Source organism: Adiantum capillus-veneris, chromosome 19 (assembly GCF_014529385.1).
Source record: "Adiantum capillus-veneris isolate H3 chromosome 19, ASM1452938v2, whole genome shotgun sequence".
NCBI lineage: Eukaryota > Viridiplantae > Streptophyta > Polypodiopsida > Polypodiales > Pteridaceae > Adiantum > Adiantum capillus-veneris.
This window is the reverse complement of record NC_140949.1, coordinates 7,834,433-7,857,721: the sequence shown is the minus strand read 5'-3', so window position 1 is coordinate 7,857,721 and position 23,289 is coordinate 7,834,433. Positions and strand designations below refer to the sequence as shown.

The 23,289-nt window shown below is 45.5% G+C and overlaps 1 protein-coding gene across 3 annotated transcripts in view; it reads left to right on the top strand.

The window, feature by feature from the left end:
• The window catches only part of NRPA1 (nuclear RNA polymerase A1), a 183,335-nt gene extending 160,281 nt beyond the window's left edge, over positions 1-23,054 (top strand). For all 3 annotated transcript variants that reach the window (XM_086490201.1, XM_086490203.1, XM_086490204.1), the window contains exons 17-21: positions 19,964-20,162; positions 21,024-21,319; positions 21,418-21,558; positions 21,641-22,385; positions 22,467-23,054. In XM_086490201.1, the coding sequence (XP_086346327.1) occupies positions 19,964-20,162; positions 21,024-21,319; positions 21,418-21,558; positions 21,641-22,385; positions 22,467-23,000 (1,915 nt within the window). In that variant the 3' untranslated portion in view covers positions 23,001-23,054. The remainder of the gene's footprint in view (positions 1-19,963; positions 20,163-21,023; positions 21,320-21,417; positions 21,559-21,640; positions 22,386-22,466) is intronic.
• The last annotated feature ends 235 nt before the right edge of the window (positions 23,055-23,289 follow it).

Here is a 23,289-nt window from a genome sequence, read left to right as displayed (position 1 = left end):
CTCAGAGGAGTCCTCATGAATGTATACATAGCAAGGAAAACACTGCGTATCAGCAAAGAAGTACACCACAATGTGCCTACATCCTGCTGAGTCTGGGGGCGTCACCGCAAACTTGGCCAATGGCCACAAAGTCAACAGCATATCTGTAACTCCAAGTTCTCCCATGTGGTGAGAGAACTCTAGGACTTGTGTATGCAACTATCCCAACACTGAGTCAAGGGTCCACTCTGACTCGGCCCTGCCATAGAGGGGGAAGGAGAAACCAATTGTTGAGTGCAAGGCCTTTGTCCCCCTAGTGGCAAGGAACAAAGCATGGACCCTGAAGCAGGCTGCCTCATGGTCTGCTGCGGAATCGCTGAGAAAATGAGTGAAGCCGTAGTCGAAGAAGTCCCAGCGGCGCCGGATGTCAATGCTCGTCAGACCACGAGGGATAGCTGCAAGGGAAGATGTCTGAATCTGCAAAGGGGCCGTAAGAAAGGCTGACCCTCTCTCGCTAGGTGATTCGTGGCAAAGGCGTTGCCAAGAGATCTCCTAGCCGCCGGAGAAGGACGAGTCCCTTGGGCCGATTGTGGAACTGGAGCAGGAAGGGGGGGGGGAGGGGAAGGAGCTGGGGGGAGCGGAGGAGAAGAGGGACGGGATGGGCAATAGGGTAGAGGGGCGAGGTGGAGAGGCTATGGGAGCAGAAGACGGGGGGGAGGATGAGGCAGAGGGGGGGAACTTTGGGGGGGGGGGGGGGGGGAAGGAGCTGGGGGGAGCGGAGGAGAAGAGGGGCGGGATGGGCAATAGGATAGAGGGGCGAGGTGGAGAGGTGACGGGAGCAGAAGACGGGGGGGAGGATGAGGCAGAGGGGGGGAACTTTGGGGGGGGGGGGGGGGGGGGGGGGCGGGGCTGTCGTGGGTGAAGCGGTGGTGGGGGCTGGTGTAGGGATCTCCTCTTGCGCAAGAGGACCAAAGCGGTTCCTCGTGGGAACCCACTGCTGTTGAGTAGGCGGCTGAGGGCCACTCTGAGTGCCAGGCTGACGCTGTGGCCCGTGTCGTCGTGGACCACGGGCCTGTTGCCACCCCTCCTCCGCTGGAGCCCGAGGCTTGGAGGGTGGCTTTGCATGTGTGCGCCTTGGCAGCTACTGATGCTGCCGTACGAGGTGTCTCCAGGTCCGTCCCAATGGCGGAACCGATTCTGGATAGAGGTGGTAAGTACTCCCTCCGCAAACCGGGAAAGTAGACTGAGATGGGGATGTCTTCCTCCTCTACTAGAACATCGGGAGCCGGGTCAAAACCATGTCGCCATTGTCGAAAGTAGGCGCGTGATGCTCGAATGGCTAGTGGACTCATAGCTATGACCGTGGACGCCATCTCGGAGGTCTCAAACTCGATCTGATAGTAACCCAGTCCGAGAATCTGGACATCCAAGATCTTGCCCATGTCTGCAAGAAGGCAGGCCTGGAGAAGGTCTCGCAGCTCTCCTCTGCTAGGTCGGGTCCCGAGAATCTTGCAGATGACCGAAGTCGCCTGCAATCGCTCTACCTGTGCGGCAAGGCTCGCTTGCTCTGTCGGCGAGAGAGCAAGTCGAATGGTGGGCTCAGCGGGGTCGGGCGAGGGGGCTTCTGGCGAGTCCCTCTGTGGTGAATCTGGAGCCTCCATCAGTGTCTATTGCTGTGGCGTAAGAAGAGGTCGACGGGAGGACGCTTCAATCAGGCGCACAGAGCACCGTCCCAAGGATTGAATCAATGTTGAATGGGCCGAATTGCAGGGGCTGTTGAGATGAAACCCAGGCGGGCGGGCAGACGGGGGCGGGGGGGGGGGGGGGGGGGGGGGGGGGAGGGGCAGCCGGCTGGGGCAAGCGGGGGTGACGGGGCGGCAGTGGTGGCAGGTAGGCAGCACGGGGTAGGCAGCGGGCGTGCATGCAGCGCTGTCAAGTAGGCAGCGAGGCAGGTAGGGCAGCGAGGGGGAGGCAAAGGGGAACGCGAGGGGGGGGGGCTGTGGGGGCAGCAGCAGCGAGCTGTGGGGGCTTTTTCGGAAATTTTATTTTTGGCGCATTCCATAGATGATTTATGTGTATACAGTTCAAGGAAAGCGCATGTTTAAAAGCTTGAAATGACTTTTGCCAGGTATGATGAATGCAGGGGTCAGCTCAATCCTAAAAAATGTCATTTGGCACAACCACGGGTGAAGCTTCTTAGGCATGTTATTTTAGAAAATGGAATTGAAACAGATCCAGAGAAATTGGAGGCTTTGCTATTATTGTCATCCTCAAAAGATAGCAGACAGTTGGCCAATTTTATACAGAAAGGTAAATATCTGTCTTGCTTCATACCCTTGGCATCACAACTATTATATCCATTGCAGCAAACAATCAAGAATGACCCCTTGGAATGGTCTCATGACTCTGACGAGGTTTTTGATAGAGTTAAAGAGGTTTTGAGTATGCTCCCCATTGGGAGATGATGCTATCGGAGCTATGTTATTACAAAGGGGGAAGGAATCTCAGTATATGAAGCTTGTTCATTATACTAGCAGAGTGAAGACTCCTCATGAGAGAGATTTTTCTGAGATTGAATTGGTGATGACCAATATGGTTTATGCTTGCACACAATTCAGACACTACTTGCTGCAAAAGTCATTCACTTTCCTCACCAGTTATTCATTGCTTCCGCAGCTGTTCAATAATTCAAATATGTCAAAAACAGTGATGAAATGGGTTATTGAGCTTTAGGAGTTTCAGTTCACCTTTTTGGTAGAGGAAAGTACTCGGGCTACCTTGGCAGATCTTCTCACTTATAAGGATACTCCGGTTTTGGTTAAAGAAGAGGTGGTACGAAAGAAGGAATTCGGGCCTCTTGCCATCTCTAATGCTTCATTGTTATATTTTGATGGTTCTTATCGAAGAAGTCATGATGTTGCTTGAGGAGGCATTGTTATTTATGATGCACAAGGAAAGCTTATGAGGAAGCAATGGATGAAACTTGATGCCAAAAGTAACAATGAAGCAGAATACATGGCTCTTGAAGGTGGTTTGCATATTTGATTACAATTGGGAATTAGACGCTTGCAAATCAAAGGAGATACTTTGTTGGTTGTGAAGCAAGTGTTGGGAGTATGGAAAAATAAGAACCCTAAACTAAAAAATTTATGCTTCAAAGTGAAGGCGTTGCTCAAAAACCTTGAAGCATGGAGTTTGCAGCATATTGAGAGGTCTCTAAATGAAGAAGCTCATGATGTTGCCCAAGAGATGATCACTTGTGCGTTTGTAGTAAAAGCAGATGCCCCTTTATATCATGGGAGGGAAATCTTATCAAAGGAAGTGGATTTTCTTTTGACAGGTGTTCTACCTGAAGGTTTACCGTCTTCTAAAAAGTATGCGTTCATACGGAAAGCCAAGAAATACAAAATGCTTGATGATGTATTTACATGAAAGGATGTGATTTGGTTTTGCGTCGTGTGCCTTGGAAAGAGGAAATTTACAAAATCCTGGAAGAAAATCATGAGGGATCTTGTGGAGGCCATTTTGCTATGAAGATCATGTTGCGTAAGGTCTTGCAAGAAGGTTATATATGGGCTAGTATTCAACGGGATGTTAATCATTGATGCAATTCGTGTTTGCCTTGTCATAGGATGGGAAAGAGAATTTTGAAGCCTGAATTGCGGAAGACAATTCTAGCTTTTGATGTGTTTGAGAAATGCGGTCTCGATGCCATTGGACCCTTACCTATGATTAGCAAAAGAAATGCTTACATCTTGACCGCAGTGGATTATTTGTCACGATGGGCAGAAATTTGTTTATGAGTACATATGTTGCAAATTTGGTGTGCCACTAGAGCTACTTTCTGATAGAGGACCAAGATTTAGAGGAGAGCTGTTTGATTTCTTATGCGAAAAGGTCAAAATACAACATAGGTACAGTTCTCCCTATTATCCACAATGCAATGGTCTTAGTGAAAGGTTCAATGGAGAGTTGATAAAGATCTTGACAAAGATGACTCAGACACATGGGAAGACTTGGATTCAGAGTTGCCTTGTCCCTTATGGGCCTACAAAACTGCTATCAAAACGAGCACATGAACTACCCCTTACCACTTGGTTTATGGCAAGGAAGCTTTATTGCCAATTGAAGTGGAAATTCTTGCTCGCAAGTTATTGTCATTGGAAGATGAGGAGCAAACAAATACATGGCACAAAAGGTTATTAGATTTACAATGCTTGCAATTGGATAGAGTTTTAGCTTTGGGTTACTATGAGGAAGTGTCAAGAAAGGCTCAGCTAAAAGCCAATGAATGTGTAGAGCATAAGAAAATTGAAAAGGGTGATTTGGTGTTGCGATACAATAGTAAGTTGGACAATACCTTTCAGAAGAAGTTTCAAATCAAGTGGGAAGGTCCTTTTACTGTTGTGAATAAATTTGAAAATGACACATTTCAATTGGCAGACTTGAATGGTGCGCAACATAAATATCGTGTTAATGGTTATAGATTGAAAAAGTATCTGGCACGTTTGATGACAATTGTGACTGATGAAATTCTATTAACAGAAGGAGACAATGTGGAAACATCTGAAAGTGTGGATGAGGTTTCTAGGGATGAGATGCAGCACTTGTTCACCCTAGACACCTCTACTTGTCATGAATGATCAAGCAGGCTGGGGGGGTTGGCAAGCTATGTCAGGCATTTTTTGGATAAAGATAAAGTCACTAATCCATGCTAAAAAGCTTGCTCACTAGCCTCGAGTACATAGATGTACATAATGCTTTGAGTTTTTAGAGTGCTCTTGTAAAATTTATGTATAAAGGCTTGGTTCTGCTTAGTCATTTGCAAGAGTTTCGGGTTGGTCTAACTTCTAAAAGGTGGTTTTCAACGAGTAATTTTAGTCGTGCTTGATAGCCGGTGAATTGGACTCATACATCATGAGTTACATGCATGAGGCAGCAGTAAAGCCTCTTCTTCCGCACCTTTGCCCCATCAATGAGGTAGTGTAGAACGAAGATGTGGTCGATAGTAGAGAAGGTCCGCCTGAACCCTGCCTGACTAGGAGCCTGTACGCCCTCAGCTTCCTCGTAGGAACTAAGCTCAGCCTCAAGAACTGCCCCATATAGCTTGGCCATTCTATGGCTGATCATGATAGTCCTGTAATTCCCTGGGTCCAGAGTGTCTCAGGTCTTGTGGATTGGCAATGGTGTGCTTGGTCCACTCCTCTGGGAAGCCCTCTCCTATGGTCGGATTGAATGTTCAATGCATGGGCAATCAACAGGGCTATCGTGGCGGCTGCATAAATGAGATGCTCACTCTGTAAACATGTATGGTCTGATGATCGGCGGTGCTGTTGTCAGTGGATGGCCTTCTTGACCATCTCTCCTATGAAGGAGGAGCTCGTGGGTGGGTTGTGGAATCGGAGGCTGGTTTGGCACCTCATAGAGTTTCTTTGCGTGGTTATGGCATACCTGCGGATCCTGGATGAGGGTAGTTGGTCGTGGCTTCTGGAGGGTGCGCCATGTTGCGGCATTGTGCATGCTCATGAACATGTGATATAGCTCTAGATCTTGTGCCTCCTCGAAAGTTTGCCGCTTTCGGCGTGTGAGTGTCTTCATCTGGCCTCTCGACTCTCGACTCTCGATCAATGGTCTCTCCAAGAGTCCGTTGTGAACGTTGCTAGCGGTAGAGATCTCTACACTCATCATCATACCAACGGTTCTGTGGTATGGTCCCTGGGGGGGGGGGGAGTGTGATTTGTATGGGTGGTGTGTAGGAAAGAGCTGATGGCTGATGTCTGAAGAACAGATGTGATGTGAGAGGCAAGCATAGGTAGTGGTGTAGAAGGGTGGAGTAGGAGTCCCTTCTCGACCTCTACTGAGTATAAGGGGGACTAGCTCATGTGGGAAATGGATCGTGGTGTGGGGGGTGCGCGTCATGGGTGTGTGGGATGTGGCGTCGCCAGTAAAGAAGAATGCAATATAGGTGTGGTGGGCTCCAATTGATATGGGTGGGATGGTGAAAGAGCTAAGTAGGTGGGTGGCCTCTTTGGGTCCCATGATGTAATCCACGGTGCTTGCCCCCGTGGCCGCAACTCCATGTGGTATGCATGTCAGTCCTCCTGAAGTAGGCCATTGTGCCATCCCGTTATAAATAACGAGGCAGTGCTGGGAGCCTAATCTGAGCAAATGATGGCCGTACTCTACGGTGTGAGCTGTGTCAGCTGACTCTCTCATGGTGGCCTCCTCTTGTAATAGTGCCACCGGGTCCTCTGTGTCGTATGTCTTACACTGATTCCTACATGTCCTTGCGTTGACGTCTCTCGTAAGGAAGACTTCCCCTAGTGTAGAGTACTCCATAATCTCATCTGACATGCATGTGTATGGGAATGGTCTCTTCTCCCTCTCCCCTGTTGTCTCTGTGGTAGCAAATTTGGAGCGAGGGGGCGAAGTGGCAGAGGGCAATGCAGATAGTCCTAGCCTGTGATAGCTCAAAATGGATACAAAGGTAACAGGCCTGTGGGTCTCGTGCAACAATCTGTATTGTGCTCTGGAATCCGTGTTTGAAGAGTATAGCCACCCCTCCTGATCCTCGTGTGGTGTGTTGGTGGGTGCTGTCTCGATGTGAGGACTCCCACTGAAAGCCTTGAATCTTTGGTAGACTTCGCTCTAGATTCTCATGTGTCTGTGTCAGAAGAATGATGTCCCGTCCTCTCATCACCTCCTGAAGTCTCTCTGGGTGTGTCCTGAGATCTCCGTTGCAGTTCCAAACCGCGAGGTGGTTCTCTTCATGTGTCCCATAGGCCACGAGATCCTTTGTGATGGTCTTGCCATCAATGATGACCCTACCATCTTGGTATACCGCCTTCTTCCCTTCTTTGCGAGCTTTCTTGACTCTAGGCATGCATGCTCAACGGTGGCCCCTCGAGCGCTCTGAGGATGACCCTCTTTTGGATGAAGGAAGTTCGAGAGTCCTCGGAGGTGAATTGGAGGATGAGGGCTCTTTTTTGTGGATCTTTACCGGCTCTCCAAGCTTTGGAGAAGGGTGGCTCCTTGTTTTCTTTGTACCCAAGCTTCATGCATAAGGCTTTCCTATCACTCTTAGGTGTGGACCTCCTCTTTGATGCCAGTCACTCGTACATTGAGGCATAGGGCTTGTCGCATCTTCTCTTCCTCAATGGTTGTGTGTATGATGAGCACTTCTTCTAATTGGGCTTCCGTTTTCGCCTCCTTTTTTATGTTGTTCTTGACTACTTCAACCCATCCTTCCTTGCTAGCCTCCAATTTGTCGTCGATGCTTGCCGTGAGAGCTTTGGTTATCTCCTCTTTGAGGGCTTCCTAGGCTTCCGCTTTTCATCTCTCCTTCTTCGGGGATGAGGGATGCGATAGAAGCACGGATGAGGTCGATTTGCTCCTTAAGCTCTTCCTTTTCTTTCTTTCATTCTTCTTTCTCCTTCTCTCTCTTCTCCTCCCACTTCTCTTCTCCTTCTGCCATGCTTTCTACTCCTTGATCAAGCCTTCAACCTCTTTCTCAAGCTTGTATAGCCGATTAGTGAAGCCATCGAGAGTATCCGCGATGTAGGACGCCATCTTATCATCCGGCTTGTTCATCTCCGACGGCTTGGTTGGTCTCCTCCTACGAAGCGTTCTTTGGCATGTCGGCACTTTGGGAGGGGGGGTTAATGTGGTATGCTCATGAGGTAGGTAGGAAGGAGAGAGAGAGAGAGAGAGAGAGAGAGAGAGAGAGAGAGAGAGAGAGAGAGAGAGAGAGAGAGAGAGAGAGAGAGAGAGAGAGAGTTGGGGATGTGTATGTTTGTTGAGTTTTGGGGGGGGGGGGCGTTGGGGTTGGGGTTGCGGTTTTTTGGCGCAAGAGGGCAGAAGGGGGGTGACGTGCAGGTGCAACAGAAACATCGAAGGACCAAGCAATGCAACAAGAGGGCAGCGCCCAGAGGGTTGCAACGATAGGGCAGCCCGCAGAGAGAGAGAGAGAGAGAGAGAGAGAGAGAGTTCTATTATCGTCCTCGAAGGTCAAATATGATCTATGGGACCAAATGAACATGTCACGTGGTGTGAGTGGAGGTCATAAGTGACTCTCGATGCTCAAAAATGGCTGAAATGAGCATCGCAATAGAGATTCACATCGTGGTTGGGAGAGAAAGATATGTAGGTAGAGTTTGTGGCTGAATATATGGGGAAAAGAGGACCTAATGTGGTCAAAAGCTGAGCACTCAAGTAGTGTGTGGTACTCTCTCTCTCGCACTTGACGAGGGCATAAGGTGCAAAGTCATTGAGACTCTTGCCATTGCCCCAACGTCCTATCTCGCAGCGTAGAGAATGGGAGCTAAGATGAATGAAGGCAATGGTGCGGATCGCACTCAACGGGATGGGCTTAAGGATGTAGGGATGGGTTCGGTTACCTCGTTCGGAGAAGAAGAGAGATTTGTAGTTTGGGACAACGTGTGTGGTGTAATGGCTGAAGCGAGAACCTCTGGATTTCTCGCAAGCCGTGATACATTGGCGTTGTAAGAAGGCCTCGTTAACTTGGGAGTCGATCGACGCATCCTTGACCAAGTGACATGCACCCGATCTTCCAAACCATTTCTTGATGTCAAGCATCCACCCATTTTGCTCTTGCATGTCTTTTGGACCTTTTGACTTTCTTCATATGCGATTCTAGGAAGTCGTTGCAAAAGGCTACGTTGTGTCTTAAGCATATACTCCACAACCCTTTGCATGTCCAAGACCTCAATGGGAAGCGATCCGGACTAAAGAAGTAAGAGCATGTAGGGTGTTTGTGTATTGACTTGGAGAAAGTTGGCGAGAAAACGCTTTTGGACATTCTCAAACTCTTTCCAAGTAGACTTCCCGATGCTTCATCCCCACACCTCCACTCCATAAAGAAGCACCGCTGTCACCAATGTGTCAAAGAGGTACTTTTTGAGAGCCCAACACTTGATCTCTCAAGCATTGTACGCATTCTCAAATGCATAATAAGCCCTCTTTCCGGCTTCCAAGCGACGCATTGCACAATCCTTCCATTTATGATTGGATGGAACCTCAAGGCCAAGGTACTTGAAGTGATCTACCACTTCAAGTTTCTCATTGTTGTATACAATGCATGGATTTTCGTCATTGAGGGTCTTTACAAGCATAACCTTGGTTTTGAATCAATTCACGATCAGCCCGCTATGTAGGCAAAAGCGTTGCAAGACACTCATAAGCTTTTGTGCATCTTCTAAGGTATGTGCCAAGAGCACTTCATCATCGGCATAAAGCAAAAGCATGATCTTCGCATTTCCGATCTTAACCTCTTCTATGCCTTCTTTCTGCATAAAATCAAGAACCATACATTCCAATTCATCAATGAGTAGCCCAAAGAGGGTTGGGGAAAGTGGGCATCCTTGTTTGACACCAATGGTGCTTGCAAAAAAATTCTGAAATTCCATCTCCCATCCGTAATCTACATATCACTTTTTGGTAGATGCGAAAGACTGCATGCATAAATTCTCTCGACACTTGAAGACTTTGCATACGTCTCCATGGATTTCCTCGTTGTATCATGTCAAAAGCTTTCTTGAAATCCACAAAGCAACAATACAACTTTTTTCCTTTCAATCGAGACGCTTCCATAAGAACTCCGAGTGACAAGGTGATCAATAGTGCTATGATGCCTTCAAAAACCTACTTGGCCAAGCGCACGTTTGCCATTCTTTTCAGCCCATTCACTTATCTTCATCTCCATGATACATTCCAAATAACTTTGCCATCAAAGAACCAACCATTATAGTGCGATAGTTGTTCACATTGTTTACATCTCCTCCTTTGTGCAAAGGTTTGATCCAATTTGCACTCCAATCATGAGGCATGCCATGCTGAAGTGCAAGGTTGAACATATCGTATACCCAATATCCTGCTTTCTTGCTTGTCCATTTAATCATTTCAGCCTTGATACCTTGAAGGTCCCCTGCCTTGCGAGTAGCAAATTTCTCAAGCGCGTGGCATACATCTTCAATGGTAAAGAAGGGATACATAAACGGAAGGGAGCAACATTGGGTTGCTCATAGAGGTTCTTGCAATGCATATGCATATCCTCAAGAGTCAAGTTACCAAAGCTCTCAACGCGCTTGCGTTTTAAGATTTTGCCAAAACTTGCCACATGCATATGCTCTCTCTTGCGCTAAAAGAAGTTGTTTTTTGACTTCCCACCTTCTCCTCTTCTTTTGAACAAGTGCTTTGTATGTGTGTGAACATTCCAAGTAGACTTCCTTGTCTTTGCTTGCATCCAATCTTAGCAAGTGTTTTCGGGCTTGACTACATTCCATGTCAAACCATTTCTTCTTGGTGCTACCCTTCTTAGACCTTTTGCAAGACTTGTGTTTCACCGAAAAGCATTCCTTCGCACAAGAGAAGATTACTTCTTTGAAATCTTTCCACTTGCATTCTAATGTTGGGCTCTATTGATGGTCTATCATGCTTAACATTTGGTCATACATGCTACGCCTCCTTGGCCTCTTCGTTGCTTTGCATTTTTGGTCCACATCGAAGAATGCACATCGTATTTGTCAAATCCAAGAATTCGTTGCGCATCATGCTCCCATGTTTCGACAAGAAGTATCACATTGGAGTCATTGGTAAGCTCATCATTGCCCATTCCCGCATTCCATAGATACCCGTTACAGTTCCAAAATCTTATTCGCAAGCGTGAGTTGGTCTCATAGATCGTGTGTCTCTATTTGTTGGGTGGACTTGCATTCTCCTCAAGTGGCTTTTCTTCTTGAGATGACACTTGAACCTTCTTACTTCTTTCCTCATATGCTTTGCGACCTACATTTTGTTGCATGAGAGAGAGAGAGAGAGAGAGAGAGAGAGAGAGAGAGAGAGAGAGAGAGATGTGATGAAATGTTATATTAACGTCTTCAAAAGGCCAAAATGACCTATGAGACCAAACTGTTACAAATTGTGAATTTGATACCATGTCTGGGTACAAAAAGACTAGAACAAAAATACTACTACTGATAGAATCCATCCTTATCTGCACTCTGGATGTCGATAGAGTATGGCTCGAATCCTCTGCTGTAGTCTCCGTCAATGTTGTACCAATACGTACGTGTGGAACCGTACAGTACGGTACGTCCGTATTGATCCGTACAGTACATGTACGGATCGTACAATACGATGATTTTTTTTATAAAAAATTTTAAAGCCCTTTTAGGCTACTGGACTCTGGATATCGATTGCGTGAGTTTTTCGCTGCCCAATGCCGCTATCGAACGTTACAGAAAGGCTTTTGTATCATCTTCTTCTTCTTCTGACGATGAGTTTCACTAGGCACTAGTGACTGGTTACGAGTCTAGAGTCTAGACATTTTCACATATTTCAGTAGGATGTTGTTTTTTATGTACGCTCTATCAAGAGCCATTTTGGCTTGACATTTGACATTATTTTGGTTCCATCCTTATTAGCAGTTTGTGCCATGTGGGCTACTTGAGTCTTGAAGCAATGTTTGTACAGTTTTGAGTTTATTGTCAGCAACTTACTTTTCGTTCAATTGCTTCATGCTTGAAGGTTTGTCATTGTTCTAAGTTCTCTTGTCAGCAGGTAGAAATGTTTTTACGTTGTTCAATGTATATTGTTTCTTGAAGGTTGGTACTTGTTTTGAAGTTAAGTGAATTTCTAGTGGATAATGTGTGTAGTAATGTGTCCCGAAGTACTTTGCATGATATAGGTTGGTTAACCCTCTAACGAGGAAAATAAAATTTTCTTAAATTTCCTCTCATGTGTTGTTTTTTTACAAAGGTACGTATTTTTACGTACCTAAAAAAATTATCCATACGGCACGACGTACAGTACGTATGGTACAACCTTGGTCTCCGTCGATGCTGTGTAGCCCCTCTCCTCAATTGTGGCCGTCTGGATCTCCGTAGGTCCTGTGCTCGGTCGATGAGAGTGCCAGTAGAGAGAGAGAGAGAGAGAGAGAGAGAGAGAGAGAGAGAGAGAGAGAGAGAGAGAGAGAGAGAGAGAGAGAGAGAGAGAGAGAGAGAGAAATGAAATGTGGCCAAAGTGACCTATGAGACCAGAAAGTTACAATGCGGTGTATCTGATACAAAGTCAGATTAACAAAATAAATTAAACTAGGATAACAAAATATAAATACTGCGGGACCCTAAACTAAGCAGTACAATGTGAAGGCAATATGGGAGGGGAGTAGAGATCCATCTTCATAGGGATCCATCTTCATCTGCACGGTGGACGATGAAAGAGTATGGCTCGAATCCTTTGCTGTAGCCTCCTTCGAAACCGTGTAGCTCCTCTTCCCCATTGGGGTCGTCTAGATCTCCCTAGCTCCAATGCTCGGTCTATGAGAATGCCAGTAGTGCGGGTAGACCTCTCCACTGTTGGTTGCTCCTCTGTCTGTTCTTCTGGGTGTACAATATCTAGTGTAAAGAAATCTGTGATCTGTCTCTGGGGTTGTCGCTCTTCAACTCTCCTCAGTAAAATTTCTCTATGCTTGTGTAACTCAAGTAGATATAGCCCAAGACATCTCTGATCCTCATAACTCATGACCCTAGATAGAGGTCCAAAACCTTCTCTCAATAGACATTGAAAACGGCCTCGTATCTCATAGTACACTGTGCAATGACATATGTAATGTACTTCTGTCTCTGGCTCTAGATGGCATAAGCAGCATATCCTGCTATCTGTTGGTGTCCCTCTGAATCTGTCAGTCTCAATCTCGAGTTGATGTGATGATGTGCGTATCTGGCCAATGGCACAGCGCAGACCATGAGAAAGATGCGTGTCCATATAGCTAGGTCGAATCACAAACCCATCCCCCGTGAGGTGGAGAAGATGCTCTTTATAGAAAGCCATCTTTGTGCCCAACTCCTGTAACGGCTCTATCCATGTCCTCCTCGTGTCCAACTGGATCAGATCCTGACGAATAAGTCTATTAATCTCTACCCGTGTCAGAGATCTCAAGGGTGCCTGAAGAGAGTATTGAAAAGGAGGCAACCTGTCCATGGTGAAACCATGTGTCTGAAACCATGATGCCATCTGTGCAACCAGCATGATGTATCCCCATTAAGAGCTAATTGTGTGGAGGACTCTAGAGCCACCCTGGCATATCTGTCTCTAGTAGTATCCCATAGATTGTGTACAAAGGAGACTGATCTGGTAAGCGCCTCAATCTCCATAGGGGGGGCAGCTAATTCCGCTCGAATGATATCATGCGGTACGGAAGCCTTGGCTCTAATTAGCCGAGAGATCATAGATACTAGGGGCTTCTCCATATGCCTCCAGCCATCTTGGCGTATAGAAGGTCCCCAAACCTGCACCCCATATAACATAGTAGAAGGAACCAAAGTATCAAAGAGCCATAACTTTGTCCTAGGTTCCTGGAACTGAACCTGCGAACACATCCTCTCCATTCCTCCTAGAGCCACACCAGTTGTAGTTAGTCTAGTCTCTGCTGCTCTTCTCAAAGAAAATCTCGGCCCAATAAAGACTACCCCCAGGTAAGTGTATGCATCTGTATACTCCACAATCTCCTGACCATATTTGAAGGTAGTTACAGATCTCCTAATCCATTGTGGTGTGGTGTTAAACACCATAACCTTAGTTTTACCTAGGTTTACACACAATCCACTATCCTCTGCAAAACTGTGTAGTGCATCCAAAAGTCATTGCATACCTTGTGCTGAGTCAGATATCAGCACAATATCATCAGCATATAGTAGCAATGGGATCCACGTCCCTGCCAGCGGGGCACCCCTGTCACCCTCTCTGTCAATGTACTCAGACACCTCATCAACATACATACCAAATAGAGTAGGAGACAATGGGCAGCCCTGTTTCTTGATTGCCGATCTCAAAGGTAGAACTCTTGAGGGTCCAACTGTGCACAACTCTACGTCCAGATGCTTTGCCAGAGAGTGGCCCAAGGGCCTCCTTATAAACTATACAAGTGATGCTCTAATCAATTCCGGCAAGGGATCTGATGGAAACACAGAGATAACCGTAATCTACACACTTGGCAACACTTTAGTATTTCAAAAGAACTTGAAAACAAAGAGAGAGAAGAGACATGGTGTCACAAACTGCTGACGTGTCAAAGCCTAAAGAATGGAGCCAACTTACAGATGCCGGCCGAGGGGCCTAAACCCTAAGAGAACAAGTAACAGAAGAAGAAGTCCTACCAACTGATGGGGGACCCGTCCGATGGGGCCCGGAGTGACATAAAGGATTTAAAGAAGGCTGGACTCTCAAGACTTGCGCAAACTGATGACGTTGCAGATTTTCAAAAATTGTGCTGACATGATGACGTGGCAGACTGCACGGAATTCCGCGTTTTGCGTTGGCTGATGACGTGGCATGTTGTACGGATTTTTGTAAATTACGTTGGCAGCTTTTTGGCTTTGCTTTTGAACTAGATGCTTTTGAGTTTGAAGGCTTTTTACTGTAAACTGCTTTTGGGGCCTAGGGCCTTTAAATATGAGGTTAGGACTCATTCTCTGGCATGCTTCCTGAAGAAGGTGCAAAGTCTGGAGTACCGGCTTGTACTGTGTTGATGCAATATAAAGAAATACCGAAAGGGGCGCCGAAGTTTGGGCGAATACTCTTTGGGGTGGAATTCCGTCACTCCGTGTCGCGTGTTGTCTCTCTCTCTCTTAGTTCAATTGTTAATGAAGTGCTAAAAGTTTGTTCAGTCTGTTCTTTTCTATTGGCACGTGGTGCCCGTCTTGTGACAGTGGTATCAGAGCATCAGGCGTGTACTTTTCTGAAAGCATACCGGTCCTACAAAAGAGCAGACAGAGCTATTGGAATTTTATTCGAGAGATCTTCGCCCTCCAACCCGGGCTTATTAGCCACTCCCACCCTTACTTCATCGCGCATCGGGTGCGCTCCTGTCTTCACCGCTCATGTCTTACAGGGCATAAGCCATTAAAATCACTTGCAAAAGAAGGATCCAAGATTTGTTTCAAGTCACTATTTTTCTCAGAGACAGTGCCATGCAGATGTTGATGTCTATAGCTACCAAGCCGCACACTTCCAAGGACTTGGCAAGCTTTCAAGAAAAAAAATTTCCCGAAGTTATATGGTTTCTGAAATCTTCCTTCGGAGTGTAACTTCTGGCAGAGTGGGGTATTCTGAAATGCTTGCCATGGAAACCCTAGCAGATTATAACTTGAAATTTCTCTACATCTCTTAATAGATGTCTCTTCACGAGCAGATGACCTTGAAGGTCTAGTGCTATTGCTATCTTGGGACTACCATCGCCGCCAAAGAAAACATTGTGTGTCAAAGAGCTGATGGACCATGCTGTGCTCGGCTACGACCTCATGGAAGGAGCCTAACCCTAATTTTTGGTGCAGGTTTCAGGATGGAAAGTCAATCGACTTTTTGAGCTCGACTGATGTCGAGATTGCTTTTTGAGTTTGAATTTTGTCTGAGAATTTGTTTGAGAAGTTGTTTGGTGATCCTGTTTGGAGTTTGTTTGAAATGGATGGTATCTGTTTTGAACTTGTCTTGGTGCCGATTTGAATTGTTTGACTCTGGTTTTAATACTGGTTTCAATGATTGGTGAATTTTACTCCCGGGTGAGTAGTGAGAAATTATGTTTGAGAATGCTTGTTCATACTCATGGCCCTGACCCTTGTGGTTATTTACAGGGGGAGTATTGTTCTTGTTATTCATGGCCCGGACCTGCATGGTTATTTACGGGGGGAGTATTAAGAAGTTTGAGTAGTGGTTACTCTCAGCACCTCCAAACGACGTAGGCTGCGGTCTGGGGGGGCATTTGGTTGTAAAAGGCCTCTGTATCTCATGGCCCAGACCTGTTTAGGTTATTTGCGAGAGGAGTGATGAGGTAGTCGTTGAACAGCTCATGGCCCGGACTTGGATGGTTATTTGTGGGGGGAGTGTTCATCGGCGGCTTTATGTTTCTATGTCTTGTAACATGCATATGTGAGCATTTGTGTTGCATTGTGATGTGCCAACTACTGAATATTCCTAATTTGTGTTGCATGAGTACGGTTTGGGTGCGATGGCTAATTTTACTACGTCGGAATATCAAGAGTTCCGATTTGGACGAGAGGAGAAGCTAACTCCTTCATCAAAAGAGCCGAAAGGAGAAGCTAACTCCTTAATAAAAAGAGCAAACTGATTGTCCCTCGGATTTTTTTTTTGAGCGAACTTGAGTTGTTTTGCAGATATGCTGTAATCGCAGACGATTACTCTCTTTCAAGAAGGGGAGATGTCACAAACTGCTGACGAGTCAAAGCCTAAAGAATTGAGCCAACTTATAGATGCCGGCCGAGGGGCCTAAACCCTAAGAGAACAAGTAACAGAAGAAGAAGTCCTACCAACTTATGGGGACCCCGTCTGATGGGGCCCCGAGTGACATAAAGGATTTAAATAAAGCTGGACTCTCAAGACTTGTGCAAACTGATGACGTGGCAGATTTTTGAAAATTGCGCTGACATGATGACATGGCAAGCTGTACGGAATTCCGCGTTTTACATTGGTTGATGACGTGGCAGGCTGTACGGATTTTCGTAAATTACGCTAGCAGCTTTTTGGCTTTGCTTTTCGACCAGATGCTTTTGAGTTTGAAGGCTTTTTACTGTAAACTGCTTTTGGTGCCCAGGGCCTTTAAATATGAGGTTAGGGCTCATTCTCTGGCATGCTTCTTGGAGAAGGTGCAGAGTCTGGAGTACTGGCTTGTACTGTGTTGATGCAATATAAAGAAATACCGAAAGGGGCGCCAAGGTTTGGGGCCAATACTCTCTGGGGTGGATTCCGCCACTTCGTGTCGCGTGTTGTCTCTATCTCTCTCTCTCAGTTTAGTTGTTAATGAAGTGCTAAAAGTCCGTTCAGTCTGTTCTTTTCTACTGGCACGTGGTGCCCGTCTTGTGACACACGGCACGACGGAGTTCTGATCGTAGACGCGTTGGCCCCAATGACTGGCGCCCGTTTCGGTATTTCTTATTATTGACTTGCAAAGGTACAACTCTTGTTGTGTCCAGATCTTCCATCTCTGTGTCGAGGTGCGTCAAAGAATGGCCCTAGGGGCACTTATAAAGAGTACAAGGGATGCTAAAAACAGAGCATAAGTTCTAAAAACAATAGGTTCCAAAGGCATCTGCCCCAAAACCTAATCTTGCGCCAAATTTGCCCAAACCTACCAGTGGAAATTGCGGAATTCTGTAGGCTGCCACGTGGCACTGTCAGTGCTAAACATGGAAATTCTGTACAATCAGCCCGCCATCATTTTTTTAATATTTTTTAATTTTACTATTGGCCAATCGATTATTTAAGTCCGTCGACAAAACTTTTACAAGTTGAGCAGTCTTCAGTTTCTTTCTATTAGGCCCCTTGGCGAAATCTGCAAAAGGCTAGGTTTAAAAGCCGAATCCGTTGTGTGGCCCTTGCCACATCACCAACTTGTGATAGGAAAAGTGAACTTTGTGCCACTAGGACTATTGGGTGTGTGTCAGGTCATTTGTAGCATCGGGACCATGGAGCACTCATGGCATGCACAGATAGGTGCGGACAATACACTGTGTATGCAGAGCTCGAGGGTGGAGACCACGCTGGATTTGAGGAGGCCTAGACCACCACACAGGTGTGTGGGCTGGCACAGTTCTAGGTAGTGCTCCAAGGTAGAGTGATCAGAGCAGAGCTCTTCTAAGGAATTTCTGTTACGAAGTTCGTTATATTGGTATTAGAGCTTGGGGGCCGAGTCCACACAAGATTTGAGGAGGCACACTGTAAGGCCTGGGTCGTGTCCAAGTGTGATCGACCAAGCCAGGATTATATTAGTATGGGACTCCTATGGTTGGGTCGGCAGTTCTATGTTGTGCTTCAAGGTGGAGAGCTCAGATGAGCAGCTCTTTGAAGGGAATTCCGTGGCGGAATTTTTTATATCGGTATCAGGGTGGTAAGGATTCATTGGGTACATTACTCATTCATTTAAAGAGATATGTTTGTTTCAACTTAAAGTTTATTTGCAATGGTTTATTTTGCTGCAATTTTTAAGAGTCGGGAAAGATGCCTCCACCATAACTCCGCTTAATAAAGAAGGTGCTTGAAAGATGAAAAGAATGCTAACAAACATAAATACCAAAGGTTAGTTGTTATTGACTATCTTGGACATTTGGAAGCAAGACAAGGTCTGTAAAGTTTCAGTCAAGGCGTTAAAACTGGAATGCCTATTGAGACAATTAGAGGCAGTTTTGGTAACAAATTGAGAGGTAGTCTTTGTGTGGCTATCTAGAGTATGAAAACTTTGGCCAAAGGTGGATGTGCATGGCCACCTAGGTTCCTGAGTAGACCCTCATGCAGGAGACACCTGGATAGTCATCCATGTGAGTTAGTCCCTCGTTTTTGAACACTCAGCTGATAGAGGCTTCTTGGATTGTTACCTTGGGAGGAGTCGGTCTCTAGTCCAGTACAAATGACCAAAAAACGAATAGAGAGAGAGAATTTGGATAATAGGCTCAATGAATAGGATCTACGATCCTCAAAAGACTTTGTCAACCAAGCGACCTTGAATGAAGCGTATGGTATGGGACTAATGGTTTCATGTGATAGCACTTCGTATATGCTTTGGTACTCAACTTCGAGCATAGACTCCAGAGGCAGAAAGTGAAGGCGGTGTGGTTGTTACGCTTGACAATAAAGTTTTATCTGAGGACAGATAAAGTCCTCAAGGGAGGAAGAAGTAAAGGGATAACCATAAGTTATTTTTAGAAAAACGTGAGTGTAAAAACTCACGGCTTAAGATTGGCGGCCAATTAAGTGCTCGTCATAAGTCTCAAGGAAAAGACGTCACTCTATGCAGTGACACTCTGTAAGGTGAGAGACTTAGAAAACAACATGCTAAGTCAATAATAATGAACGACTTGCAAACATTCCGAATCTTTAAAGTTCTCACCTGGCCAGTGGTTTAAAGATCTCTAAAAATAGATAAGACGACAATTACCAATGAGGGGACATCACGGCTCTCTCTTGTGCAGCCAAAGGGTCAGACATGTTGCTAGTGAGTGTGGTATTGGGAGGTTCCAGACTCTGGGAATAAAAGCATGGCATCCTCAATTCTAGTTTCCGCTGTCTCTCCTTAGTGTAGTCAAGGAGCCGGACAGGTGGTTGACGGGTGTGGTAGTGGAGACCCCGACTCTGGGAAAAGAAGCCTGGCATCCTCAATTCTAGTTGTCATTGTGACGAAGTCCACCAAGGTGGAATTTTGCCTCAAGGTCTCACGTAGCTTTTGTTGAGTAGCCCGTGGCAGGGTCTTCTCAATCCATTTCCTTACAATGAAATCCCTAAGCGGTTGAGGTAAATTTGCCACTAGAGCCTTGGTCCTGGCCATTAGCTTGACCGAGGTCTCCCCAACACCTAGCTCTATTTTCTCTAGCTAGTCCAGAGCCTTCTCACTGGAGTTGTTTGGTCGGAGATGTCTGCAAAAGGCGTTCTTGAGGTCATCCCTTGCCCTGAAGAGATTTTAAGCAAACTGACCGTACCACTTATTGGATAGATCGACCAAATTTGCCTCTGAAATTCTCGCTTTTAAACAAAGTTTTGATCTTTTATGCAGTCATGGGAAAATGGTGGGCAGGCAAGCATGCTTCAAAGTTCAAATCAATAACCTTATACTAAATTCTTAAAAGAAACAGGGCCTATCCTGCAGCCCTAAATTTTATAAGCATATGGTTTTAGCTGCAATGAATATTAATACGTTGCAACAGGGCATAATCCCTTTATCCTGCAGCCGTAAAGTTTAGAAGCATTTGCTCTTTAGTTTCTCAACTAAATGCAAATCCTTTGTATTTGAATCTTTGCACACCAAAGTCAGCACTTGTCGAGTCATCACCAAGTTGTTCAACTCTCTAACTAGTGGATCAGTGTGTAGATGTTCAAAACAACTCTGTATATAATGTCGAAAAGGTCATGTTTCAATAGGCATGTGAAGAAACAAGGAAAGTAACTCGCTATTTAAATTGTGCAGCCTTGTTGATACTGCTGTGAAGACATCAAGGAGTGGATATTTGCAGAGGTGTCTTATAAAGAATCTTGAATGCTTGAGAGTACACTATGATTACTCTGTTCGCGATTCAGATGGTTCTATCATACAGTTCCGCTATGGAGAGGATGGGGTGGATGTAATGAAGACGAACTATCTGACACAATTCAAAACACTAGCAGCTGTGAGTAGTAGCCTTGCTAAGCTCCTGCTTTTTCAGGTTTGGGCATTGAAAATGTGGAGCTATGCTGAATGTAGGCTCTGCTTGCTATCTTTATTTGCGAGATGCATGGACCTGTGTGTGTGCAAGAAAGCAAGTTTTAATGGAGGTAAATGCCCTCAAATCAAATCAAGGATTGTTTTGTTTTTTTAGCGTGTTTTCTTGGTTTGTGGCTAGGCAGAAAGAAGTCAATGCTAAGCGGAGGGAAGTAGGATTGTGTAGCAATTTAAGCAGGGAAATTTCTGTCTAGTCCTTAAGTATTATTCCTGTTCCTTGGAAGAGGGACTTGTAGTGAGTGCCACAATTGAGTTCATCAGGCTGCAGAATAATGGTGGTGCTGTATGTGCTGGCTCTGGCATTGAAAGGATTTCTTTTAGGATTTCCTTGGCTTTTTTTCTTTGCATCTTTTAGAGAGTTGTTCCTCCTTTGACTACATTTTACAGCTCTTTTGCGGTGTTGGAAGAGGGACAGTGGGACTTTTTTATTAAGAAATGACATGGTGATTCATTCAAGGTCTTGTCACTGAACTAAAAAGGCAATACGCATCCCTTGAGCTTCTTTCAGGCAGTTCTGACCTTGATGACTTAATGACTTCCCCTGCTATAGCAAGTAGCCTAAGTATGTGCATGCATGTGCTTATGATTCAACACGACACAGTCAGTTAAAGTGAGTGGTCCAGGTGCATGCATGCAACGTGCCTATGGTGGACGGGCGTTCAGGTTGGACCATCAAGAAAGTGTAGGGACAGGAAAAGCTAGTTCTCTTGGTAGCAATGCTTTTGTCTGGCTGAACCCTAATGCATAACATTGATCATACTGTTGCCAGAATCGCACCCTTTTGTCTCAGAGGATTGGAGTTGACGCGACAGATGAAGAGACACTGCAGAATGACACCGATGCAACTTTTGAAAAGATTTCAGAATCTTTCCATCAGCAGTTGAAACAATTTTTACGGACAATACCAAAAAGCAAGAAAGAGGCTTTACATTTGGCGAAGCATAAAGAACGGAGGAAGTTCAAAAACCTAATGAACCTCAATTTTATATCAAGTTGTGCTGAGCCAGGTGAACCTGTGGGAGTCTTAGCTGCTCAGTCTATCGGTGAGCCATCGACACAGATGACGTGAGTTTCTGTTGAGGTGGCAACAAATTAGAGGACAAAAGTAACTGGATTTTTAGTTTATTTGTATGTCCAAGCCTTTGATTCATGACATTTTACAGGCTGAATACTTTCCATCTTGCTGGTCGAGGAGAGATGAATGTGACTCTTGGAATACCTCGTTTACGAGAAATTTTTATGACTGCAGCAAAGAAAATCTCTACCCCAGTCATGACATGTCCTCTCCTACCTGGAAAATCTAGGTAGTTTGTGTGCACAATGAAAAATTTGATCATTTCATAATCTGGGAGCCTTTATTTAGTTATTTTCATATCATTTTGGTAGGGAAGATGCAGAACGCTTGGCAGCGAAATTGCGCAGAGTTCGATTGGTTGATGTGATAGAAAAGCTGGAGGTTGGGGTTATTCCATTTTCAATGCAGGATGGGAGAATGCGAAAGGTTTACAATATTAAATTAACTTTCCTCTCCAAGGAAAGGTATCCTCCGTACTTGCAACTGCAGATGCATGAATATGAGCTTGCTCTTCGCCATCAGTTCAGTCCTATCATCACAAGAGAAATGGGAAAGGCTGTTTCTTTTCGGTCAGGTGAAAAGGCAAAAGATGCAATTCGTGTTTTGTCACTCTCTCAGTTAGGTGAGTGGGAAGAGGATAAAGGCCTTGATGATGAAGAAGACCATAAAGTGACGAAGTCGGCCAGGAATACTGAGCATGGAGAGCAAATTGAGGAGGATGATGGGGATCTTGCAGCTGAAGAAGATGGAGCAGATGCAGAGAAAAGGCGAGCTCAGGAGACAGATGAACGAGCTTATGATGAAGAAGCAGATGAGGAGGAAAGTACTGATGGAGTTGATGTTGAAAATGCGCAATCAGAAGACGAGGTTGAGAATGAGGCTGAAAAGGAAGACAACAAAAACAAGCATGCCACACTCGAGGATGAACTGGAGAAGAATATTTCTGCTGAAACGGGGAAAAAGAAGCAAGCAAAAGTACGCAGTACATTTGATGGTGCATGCTTTGAAATGCGTGTGTCTGTGAAGCATGACACTCCCCATATCCTTCTTTCAGAGGTATTCGCATTCGCTGTGTTTGGAGTTTTGTTAAGGCTTCTAATTTTGTTCAACAATGAAGGATTTTATGTTCTATTGCAGACGGTTGAAAGGGTTGCTAAGCAGGTGTCATTGAGATCAATGGAAGGGATCGATCGAGTATCTGTGATTGATTACAATGGTGATGTGGGCACGCCGGCATTGCAGACGGAGGGTATTAACTTTGAGGGCCTTTGGTCAATGTCTGATGACCTTGATGTCAACAGGCTGACAACAAACAGTATTGCAGCAGTTTTGGAGATTTATGGTGTAGAAGCAGCCCGTGCAACAATTGTATCAGAGGTGAAAAAGGTTTTCATGTCTTATGGCATTTCTGTAGACATAAGACACCTGAATCTAATCGCTGACTTTATGACCCATAGTGGAGGCTTTCGCCCCTGTAATAGGATTGGGATTCATGACAAAAGCTCCCCGTTCCTGAAAATGAGCTTTGAAACAGCATCCAAGTTCTTAGTGGAGAGCACATTAAAAAGACAGTGGGACCACTTGGATTCCCCTTCATCACGGATCATTTTAGGTCAAGTCGTAGATATGGGGACTGGTTCTTTTGACTTGCTACAGAACATTCATGCCTGAAGCGCAAGAGAGCTCTCTCTCTCTCTCTCTCTCTCTCTCTCTCCAAGTCTTGAGTTCAACTCTCGTAGGCCGGTTAGATCTTTGAGGTCTCTTGGGATAGTTTCCCACGATGTTAAAAATTCTCTTGTTCTCTCTCTCTCTCTCTCTCTCTCTCTCTCTCTCTCTCTCTCTCTCGCGTCCCCATGAATGCATGTTTGCCTGTCTGCTTCCATTTAAAACCAAGTGCACATTTTGACCAGCTAAACTTTGGATCCATTATACACACGGTAGGTCTGCGTGGTTTCAGCGA